This window comes from Nicotiana sylvestris, chromosome 12 (assembly GCF_000393655.2).
Source record: "Nicotiana sylvestris chromosome 12, ASM39365v2, whole genome shotgun sequence".
Lineage (NCBI taxonomy): Eukaryota > Viridiplantae > Streptophyta > Magnoliopsida > Solanales > Solanaceae > Nicotiana > Nicotiana sylvestris.
The window spans coordinates 75,486,393-75,497,453 of record NC_091068.1 but is presented as its reverse complement, the minus strand read 5'-3'; the positions used below and the strand labels follow the sequence as shown (position 1 = coordinate 75,497,453).

Sequence of the window (11,061 nt, the reverse complement as noted above, 5' to 3'; positions counted from 1 at the left end):
CCACCTTTGCCTAGTGTAGTCATCAAACCCTTCAGATGGTATATCCAGAATTTCTCCCAATTTCGCAACATCAAATTGCACTAGGACTCCCTTCACCAAGCTACTAACAACCCCATCCTTAACATCAGCATTAGCCATGAACTCAATTAGTTCATCTCTGGCTAGTCTCCCATCCATTTGAAGGACTATGTTCTTCCAACCTTGAGCAGTTAAAGAGTCAACCAACCTCCTCATCCCTGGTTCCACCAGGTCCTTTAACAATCTACCTTTCAACATTTTCTCCTGCCAAAGATGGCAAATTTGTCTTGTTCCTTCTCAGATTCCTCCTCTTTTTCTTCTCCACTCCACTTTTCATCATCTAAAACTTTTGCTTGTTTAGCTTTCACTACAGATTTTGTCCTCTTGGCTAGTGAGGGTTCAGCAGACACAGGTACAGAAGAAGACTTCTTGGAAGAAGTCGTGGACTTTTTAGGTTTTGGTGTAGGAACCTCCACTTTTGTACCCCTTTCTTGATGGACCAGTTCCATCTCCTCTTCCTCTACAACCTCAGAGGATTCTACAACCTTTCCCTTTCCCTTCTCCACTTTCTTTTTCTTACTTTCTTCTAGAGCCTTTTGTAAGTCAGCTTCACTTTGTTTTACCCTGCTTCTTGTGTCTCTTCCCTTAGGCATTAAAGAGGCAGTAGGTTTTGGGGATGAAGTTTTTCTTTTCTTGGATGGCTTGGGAACATTTGGGGCTTTTGGTGTGGTAGCTTTGCGTTTCTTTGAGTCATAACTTGTCCCAATCTTTCTCAATAGATCAGCTAGGGTCTCTTCAGTAGATGAAACGGGTTCATCTCTCCTTTTGCTCAGATGAACCAACCCCTCAGCAGCCTCCCCAGACCCACTTCCTCCTGACTTCATCCACCCTCTTCTAACCTCTCTTGTGCAACCCCACATATAGCAAGAACTAATCCTTTCCCATTCCCCTCTCTTCACCACATGCACCTCTCTCTCTTTTTCTTTTTCAGACTTCTTTTTACCTTCACTCCTACTTGTCTCAGCCAACTTAACATCCCTAATGGGTCCAACCAGAACAAACCTAGTTTCTAAGTTTTCAATAACAGATGAACTTACTACAGTAGGGAATTCTTGAGTCTTCTCAGAGTCAGAAGACCCATGTCCTTCCCCCTCAGTCGCAGATTGAAAGGATTCAAACTCAGAATTGGAATTAGAATTTGGAGCTGGACTTTTTTTCACTTGGCTAGCTTTCAACCTTTCATTTAAAACCTTTCTCAGAGCCCCAGATGCTACAGTTTTTCGAGCCAATATTTTCTGCCTTCGAAACCTAGGTTTTGGGGATTCACTAGGAGGAGTAGATGAGGATGAATTTGAGGGTGATGGTGGTGGAGGAGAACCAGGATGATCTTGTGGGTTAGACATTTTTGTTCGTTTCTTGAGTTAATCTGGGAATTTTGGAGAAGAGAACAATTAGAGTTGAAGAAGAGAATTTTTGACGGTTTTAGAATAATGAAGAAGATTATAGATGTGGTGTGTATTTAAAGAGAATTAGACATTAATTCAGTAACGGCAGCTTTTCAGGGGTCAAATAGAAGTCTAATCAAACTGTAATTCCAGACTTTTAATGATTATTTGGCTTCCCTAGGTATTAGGCAAAAATCACAGTTTTAGAGTTCTAAATGGATGAAACTGGTTCAATGCTTCAATGGATAGAATTTTCTAGGAATTTGGCAAGTATAGGACTTCTTATCATGATTGAATTGTTAATCTTTCTAATTGTGCAAAGTATTGAAAACATACCTGAACTTTCATATGAACTCATATTGATGAACCAGGTTCTTCATTTAGAATTCTCTTGAACATGCCTCAAATGCCATAATAGAAAAAACTTTGTAAGAGATTAGTGAGTCATATATACACATGTCACAGGAGTATACTAATTAAAGTATGAGACTGAGTAAGAATTAATCTAGATATTTACACAAAGTTAGAATTCCTAGCCAAATTTTTTTTTTGTATTCTGAGCTGGACCTATTAGGTGATCTTAATCATCCCTAATTCCAACTTGTTCCTCTCAAAGTTTTCTCTACTCAGTGTTTTAGTGAAGATGTCAGCAATTTGCTTATCAGTAGCACAGAATTCTATGGAGATCAGACTTTTCTCATAGTTGTCTCTTAAGAAATGGTGCCTAATATCTATGTGCTTAGTCCTTTTATGATGAACATGGTTCTTTGTCATACTTATAGCACTAGTGTTATCACAGAATATAGGAATGCAACCTACTTTTATCCCAAAATCTACCAGCTGTTGTTTGATCCATAGCAATTAAGTACAACAAGAAGCAGTAGCAACATATTCAGCTTCAGCAGTTGACAAGGCCACGGAATTTTGCTTTTTAGTAGCCCATGGCACAAGACATGAACCAAGGAAGTGTGTCATACCTGAGGTGCTCTTCTTATCCACTAGAAAACCTGCATAATCAGTATCAGCATATCCTACTAGATTGAAATTGCTACCTTTGGGATACCAAAGACACGGATCAGTGGTGCCTTTCAAGTATCTTAGTATCCTTTTGATACCAGTTAGGTGAGACTCTTTAGGATTTGCCTGAAAGCGAGCACAAAGCCCTACACTGAAAACAATATCAGGTCTGCTAGCAGTAAGATACAAGAGTGAACCAATCATACCCTTATACAACTTTTGATCAACTGATGAACCAGGTTCATCAACATCTAATTTAGTGGCAGTTGCAATGGGTGTGTCTATTTCTTTAGATTCTTCCATTTTAAACTTTTTGATTAGCTAATTTGCATACTTCTGCTGATGGATCATGGTTCCATTTGGACTTTGCTTGATTTGTAAGCCTAAGAAGAAGTTAAGCTCACCCATCATGCTCATTTCAAACTCACTCCCCATTAATTTTGCAAAGTCATTACTTAGATTATCATTAGTGTCCCCAAAGATTATGTCATCGACATATATTTGTACAACAAGGAGATCTTTACCTTTTTCCCTTAAGAATAAGGTACTATCAATTTTACCTCTTTTGTAACCATGCTCCAGCAGGAATTTGGACAATCGTTCATACCATGCTCTTGGGGCCTGCTTGAGTCCATAGAGAGCCTTGTCTAATTGTACACATGCTCAGGACATTCCTTGCTCTCAAACCCTGGAGGTTGTTTCACAAACACTTCTTCTTTCAGGTAGCCATTCAGGAAGGCACATTTGACATCCATTTGATGAAGAGTGAATTCCATGTGTGCTACAAAGGCTATGAGGAGTCTGATAGCCTCTAGTCTTGCAACTGGAGCAAAGGTCTCATCATAGTCTATGCCCTCCTCTTGGCTGTAACCTTGGACCACCAGTCTTGCCTTGTTTCTTGTAACAGTTCCATCTTTATCGAGTTTGTTTCTGAAGACCCACTTTGTACCAATGACTGATCTATCCTTGGGTCTTGGAACTAGATGCCAAACTTGACTTCTCTCAAACTGATTGAGTTTATCTTGCATTGCAATCACCCAATCTGCATCCTACAAAGCCTCAACAACATTTTTAGGCTCAATAAGAGATAAAAAGGCATCAAAAGCACACAGATTCTTTAATTGTGATCTAGTTTTGACTCCAGATGTTGGATCAGTGATAATGTTCTCAATAGGATGAGAACTTTGATACTTGTGAGGTTTCACAACCAACTGGTTTTTGCTAGATGTTTCTCCCATGTTCTGTTGCTGAGGAACAGGATCATGAACCAATTCTTTTAGGGGATTTATTTCAATTCCTCCTTGATTAGTTCCCCCAGTCAGGTTGCCCTGGATGGAAGAACTTGTTCCATCACCTGTTCCTTCTTTTGGTGCCACTTTGACTTGTGCTGAGGCTTCAGTCAGATCTTTTACCAATCCAATGGCTTCATCTTCATGTTCCTATCTCTCAGAAAGAGTGTTAGTTTCATCATATACTACATGTACACTTTCTTCTACACACAAAGTTCTTTTATTAAACACTTTATATGTTTTGCTATGTGAAGAATATCCCAAGAATACTCCCTCATCACCTCTGGGATCAAACTTACCTAGGGAGTCTTTTTCATTATTGTGCATAAAGCACTTGCAACCAAATGCCCTAAGATGGGATATATTTGGTTTTCTCCCTTTAAGTAACTCATAGGGAGTCTTCTCGACAAGAGGTCTAGTCATGCATCTATTGATAATGTAACATGCAATGTTTACAGCCTCTGCCCAGAAACTATAGGGCAATTTACTAGAAAGAAACATAGTCCTAGCCATGTCTTCAAGAGTCCTATTCTTTATTTCAACTACTCCATTTTGTTGAGGTGTCCTAGGGGCAGAGAAGTTATGCTCTATACCATTTTCATCACAAAATTCAGCAAACTTAGCATTCTCAAATTCAGTTTCGTGATCAGACCTAATTGATGCAAGTTGATTTCCTAATTGTTTCTGAGTTTTTCGAACAAAAGAAGTAAACATGTCAAATGCTTCATCTTTAGATGTTAGAAACAGTACCCAGTAAATCTAGAATAGTCATCAACAAGTACCATTACATACTTCTTTCCACCTCTGTCATGGTTCTCATTGGAACACATAGATCCATATGGACCAGTTCCAACGACTTAGTTGTGCTTACCATTTTCTTGCTTTTGAAGGATGATCTTACTTGCTTTCGCCTTGCACAAGCCTCACAAACTTTGTCTTCCTTGAACTTGATATTAGGTAACCCTATCACCAAGTCCTTAGAGACCAATTTTTTTAGCTGATTCAGACTGGCATGACCAAGTCTTTTGTGCCACAGGATGGGATCATTATCCAGCACACTTAGGCAGGTTAGTTCATTTTTTGAGAGAGTGGACAAATCTACAATGTAAATATTGTTAACTTTTTTTCCCTGCAAAATAATCTTGTCAGTGGTAAGATGAATCACAAAGCATTTAGTAGAGGTGAATACTACAAGGTTATCTCTATCATACAGTTGTGACACACTGATAAGGCTATATTTCAAGCCATCTATCAAGTAGATATTCTCAATAGAGTGAGAGTCTGTCTTACCTACCTTTCCAACCCCAATGATCTCACATTTCTTCCCATTTTCAAAGGAGACATTGCCTCCCTTTAAGTCCTTAAGTGAAAGGAATTGGTTCTTGCTTCTAGTCATATGTTTTGAGCAGCCACTATCCATGTACCATATTCGGTTGCTTCCCTTCACTTGGACCTGCAAAAAGAAATCAGGGGTTAGTCTTAGGAACCCAAACTAGTTTGGGTCCCTTTCTATGGGCAAAGGGATAAATCATATTACTTTTAGCCCACCCAGGCAGCCTATTTTTTTGTTGAACAAAGGTTTTGTTCTTTTGACTGGCCTTTTCTTTTGCATTACATTCATTTTTGTAATGGCCAGTCTTGCCACAATGTGTGCAAATTTTGTTTTCAGGAAGAGTGAGGTACTTGCTTTTAGGATCCCACTTAGGTGCTTGAGTTCCATAACCAAGTCCTCTTTTGTTTCTACTTTGATGTTCATGTAGCCAGGAGAGTGCATCAGAAGCCTTGTTCCATTTGCAAGTTCTGTCTAGTTCATGTTTTACCTTCCCTAGATCTTCTTTTAGTACTCTTATTTGCTCATCTTTCTTGTATAGCTCATCCTTCATTTTTCCTAAGTTTTCTTTTAGGGTGAGATGAGTGTGATCAGCTTTCTTCTTTTCTGTTTCTAGTTTTAGTTTTAAGTCCTCAGACCTAAGTTCTAGGACACTAGTGTCAAGGTCAAGAACCTGGTTATTCAACTTAGTATTTTCACTTTCACTCTCATTAGCCCTAGACTCTAGATTTTTGCACTTGGATTTTAGGATCATATATTCCCTAGACAGCTCTTCCTTTTCATTGTTAATTATCTCAAACTCATCAATGAAATCCTGCAATAGCTCACACAACCTTTCTTTAGACAGGAATTTAATCTTGTCTTTGAGATGAAGAATATTTACCTCTTGTTCATCATCTGATTCTCCTATGGGCATAAGAGCTTGTTCATCTCCAGCTTCATCTTCTGATTCCTCATCTGATGTTTCTCCCCAAGCAGCAACCATAACCCTTGTTGATCCTTTGTTCCTTTTTTGGTTGAACATGTTCCTTCTTCCTGCTCCTTCATTCAGCCCTTTCCTTCTTCCACTCAATTTCCCATTGAGGGCAGTTCTTGATCATGTGATCAGTCTTACCACACTTGTAGTAGCCCTCATTGATCTGTTTCTCAAGAGCCCTTGGTTTGTCGAAGGTTGTACCTCTTGAAGAACCCTTTCCTCTCATCAAGTAATTTTTGAAATTTCTAGTGATCATAGCCATTTCATCATCTTCCAGATCTGAACCTTCAGCAATTCTGAGAGCCAGACTTCTTTCCTTCTTGGGTGCATCCATTTTCATGGTATGCCTTCTCATTTCGTAGGCAGTAAGGTTTCCTATTAGTTCATCCAGCTTGAGGGTAGCAATGTTCTTTGATTCCTGAATAGTAGTGATTTTGCTTTCCCAAGAGACTGGCAGAACCCTAGTCAAAATCTTCCCAACTTTGTCTTCTTCGAGAATAATCCTTCCAAGAGATTTAAGTTCATTTGTCAGTGTGGTGAACCTTGTATACATCTCTTGGATGGTTTTTCCTTCCTTCATGCTGAAGTTCTCATACTGGGAGTACAGCAGTGTTCCTCTGGACCTCTTGACTTGAGGTGTTCCTTCATGAGCCACTTGTAAAGTGTCCTAGATTTCCTTAGCAGTGGTACAGCTTTGAATTCTACTGTACTCATATGGATCTAGTCCATACACAAGCCATTCCTTGGCCTTAGCATTCTTCTCCCACTTCTTCAGGTCTTCAGCAGTGCAGTCAGCTCTAGTCTTTGGCACATCCACTCCTTCAGCATTCTTCTTTGTAGTTGTCAGAGGGCCATCGGTGACTATGTCCCAGAGTTCATAGTCTTCCCTATGATGTGATCCCTCATTCTGTTCTTCCACCAAGAATAGTACTGACTGTTGAAAAGTGGAGGCCTAGCAGTGGATTGCCCTTCCCAGTTTTCAGGTGGTGCACTCATGTTGATCTTTTCCTAAGGTGTTAGCCTCTTCAATGATAATCCGCTCTGATACAAATTGATGTTTTAAGCGTCAATACCACACAAGAGGGAGGGTAATTTGTGTGGTACCCAATTTTCGATCTAGAAAAACCAGGTTCTTCTAGGTGTTCTAACTACTACTATTTGCGGAATTACAAGTACATAAAATAAAGAACAGAGATATTTTTATGTGGAAAACACCCAGCTCAAAAAAGGTGTTATAACACCATCAGTAGCAGCTTTTGATCATGAGCAAATTTTAACTCCAACAGGTATGGCATCAGCTCATGGTGGTTCTCTGCAGCAGGATATCCAAAAAGCAACTTCTGTTGCTACTAGTGTAATGGCTAGTAGAACTACAGCAGCAAATGGATTTGCTAACGTTGGTGCAATAGCTATACAGGCAAATGCTACTGCTGGTGTTGGATTAGATATTACAGCTTTTAAACGTGAGGCAACACCAAGAACCAGCCATCTAAAAACATCACAAAGTGTACAACAAAAGCAGAAATCAGAAGTTTCAGATGCCAAGGAGTAAAGCCTAGGCAGATCGAGCTGAGTATGAAGAAGAGGAGCGTTGGGAAAATGGTGTGGATGATGAGCTTGATGATTCCATTGAACAACAATCTGGGCAGCAGCAGCGACGCAGTCAAGAAGCTTCTTATGCTCATGATCATTCTCCTGGAATGCAACAACAGCGTGCACGCACTCAATGTGATGCACTACTACATCCAAATGTAGGACAGCAGCAACATATTCCTACTAGATTCATGATTGGACAGCAGAAGCAGACTACAGGCAGTCTACAAATTGAAACGAGCATAGTGGTTACTATCTCGAAGGCAAAGGCATCAAACAAGAAATCTGGAAGGCAGAAGCAGCAAATTGTGAACACTCCTACTGCTATTTGTGATCGACATGAAGCAGCACCAAATCTGAGACAGCAACAACTAATTGAAAACAGTCCAGATGGACAGCAACACAAGGATAGAGTTTGGCTCGATGCGATGCAGCAGCGAAATGGCACAAATGTACCTGAAGCCAACTCGAATGTAGTGCTAGATGCAAATCAATCTGGGCAGCAACAACTTGATCCAAACAATTCACCTGTTATACATACTTATGGTCGAAAAGCAACAACAATGTCCAAATTGGCATCGACTTTGACATATGCTGGACAGCAACAACTTATTCCAGCTGATAGTCCTATAGGTCATCGACAAATCACAGCACCAACATCTGGACAGAAGCAAATTGCTACAACCAGTCAAGTTATGTCAGACGATGAGAGAATTTATTTGGAATCACTGTTGAGTGCCAATGCTCCACAATATGTGAATTTGGGGATAGACTTGAATTTAGCAAAAGAGGAAGATCTAATTTTTGCACTGTGTAGGCAACAGGATTTATCACCCTCGCGCATCGGACCAAATCATAACATTCGTACAAGAGATAAAAGCTGGGAAGGCAAGGTGAGTGACGAAGGAATTGTTAGGCGACCTCCAATGAGAGTTGCCAAACAAAAGTAGGCTGCCCCAACTACTTCTACGAGGTCCAACCGTTCAAAAAGGAAATGATGATTTTTGAATACATTTTACACACGGTTGAGGGAATCGACAAAGAATTACAAATTGAAGATTTTACAAGTTTGGAAAAGAAGGGACAAGAATCAAATGGGTACTACATTTTATTTTACCACTTTCTTAGTATCCTCATCTGTAATATCATCACAGAGTATGTTATAACTCTGTGATGATTATAGAATATTTGGTCCTTTCAAGTTCATATTTTTTACATGATTGTTAGTTCGCGAGGCTATTGTATGCCTCAATAGGATTAATAAGGTAAGGTTTAGCCCGGTTTGTGTTGCCTTGGTCCTATGCCTTTGGAAATTATCCACACGGCTATAAGATTATATGCCCTCGTGATACGTTACCAACAGCTACACCATGAATCCTCTACATGAGGCTGTCATCATAAGGCAGTGTGAGGCGCAGAGGAGTGATTATATAGCCAAGGCATTTGTGTAACAATATCGGTGCTATTGTCCCCCTTATTTCCACTCTTCCTAATTGTTGTATTTTTATTTTTATTTTATTAATAAAAAATTAGCCCTAGGCGCTTGCCTAGCGGATTGTTAAAAACAAAAAGGTGAAAAAACCATGACCTACTACTCAGTAGGATTTTCTCCAACACTTCACTAAATCACTGAGCCAAAACAACATTTACAAAACTCTTTGTAAACCTAAGGATTACCTCTAATCCTGTTATAGAAACCAGCCTCTAACTGTTGCGACAACTTCAAGTTAGCCTATAACTTGAACTCTCAAAGTACCTAATACAATTGCTTCTATGAAAGCTGGAAAGGTACAACTTTGAACCACCTACCACAATTGAACTAGAATAAGAAAAAACACAATAGAATTGGTTCTTCTCTCTCGTTCAAGTAGCTTCACGAGTGCACACTCAAATCTCACATAAATTGCTTGCAAAATTGCCTTGCTCTTTTACTTTCAATTTAGTTTAACTTCTGCGTATGTGCAATACCTGTAACAGAGAACAATCACTGTTATTTAATGAGGTAGTAATTAGAGTTTGATTGAGATTCAATTGCTGATGTTCCATCGAAGTTGAGTCCTTGAACAACACAAACTCCAACACTATCTTTTATCTGGATTGTGTTCTCTTCACATAAGGAGACTTTCTTCCCTTATCCAATGTGCAACCTTTTCGATCAGATCAGGAGATATTGCTGCTTGATTAGAGGGACTTATCTCCTTTACATGCATCTCACATGTATAGATCATGACTGTGTTTCACATGATGGACCTGGTCCATGACTGAGTTCGTTTGTCATTCTTCAAAACATCACCTGTTCTTAGGCCAACAGTGAGGAATTGCCCTAGACTTAGGAGGAGTGCACCTCCATAGACTTCTCAGCCACAGCGTGCCCCGTAGAGTTCTCAGGCTATGATTACATCTCCAGTTGCTACCCCACCTACTCAGTCAGCTAGAGGTGGAGGTCAGGGAGGTAGAGGTCGCCCTAGAGGGGGAGGCCAAGCCAGATACTATGCCCTTCCTGCCCATACCGAGGATGTTGCCTCCGATTCTGTCATCACAGGTATTATACTGGTTTGTCACAGAGATGCATCGGTTCTATTCAATCCAAGCTCTACTTACTCTTATGTGCCTTCTTATTTTTCTCCGTATTTGGGTGTACCTCGGGATTCTTTGAGTTCCCATGTTTATGTTTCTACTCATGTGGGAGATTCTCTTATTGTAGACCGCATTTATTGGTCGTGTTTGGTTACTCTTCGTAGTTTTAAGACCAGAGCCGATTTATTGTTACTCAGCATGGTTGATTTTGATATTATCTTAGGCATGGACTGGTTGTCGCCACATATGCTATTCTTGATTGTCATGCCAAAACCGTGACATTGGCTATGCCAAGTGTACCGCGTGTTAAGTGGATGGGTACTTTAGATCACACTCCCAGTTGAGTTATTTCTTTTCTTAAAGCTCATTGTATGGTTGAGAAGGGGTGTGACGTGTATTTAGCTTATGTGAGAGATGTCAGTATTGATACCCCTTCAGTTGATTCAATTCCAGTAGTACTGAATTTTCCCAATGTATTTCCAGCTAACCTTCCGGACATGCTGCCTCATATAGATATTGATTTTGGCATTGATCTGCTACCGGGCACTCAGTCCATTTCTATTCCTCCGTATCGTATGGCTCCTCCTGAGTTGAAGGAGTTGAAGGATCAGCTACAGAAATTGCTTGATAAGGGTTTTATCCAGCCCAGTGTATCACCTTGGGGTGCTCCTGTCTTGTTTGTGAAGAAAAAGGATGGTTATATGCGTATGTGTATTGATTATCGCTAGTTGAACAAAGTGACAGTTGAGAACCATTATCCTTTGCCTCGAATTGATGATCTCTTTGACCAGCTTCAAGGTGAACGGGTGTTTTCTA

General features: G+C 40.0%; 1 protein-coding gene across 1 annotated transcript; it reads right to left on the bottom strand.

Annotated features, from left to right (window-relative positions):
- Positions 1-269: 269 nt before the first annotated feature.
- On the bottom strand, positions 270-1,421 carry LOC138883230 (protein pxr1-like). Its single transcript, XM_070163900.1, has one exon. The coding sequence runs from the start codon at positions 1,419-1,421 to the stop codon at positions 270-272; it is 1,152 nt and encodes a 383-aa protein (XP_070020001.1).
- Positions 1,422-11,061: the final 9,640 nt, after the last annotated feature.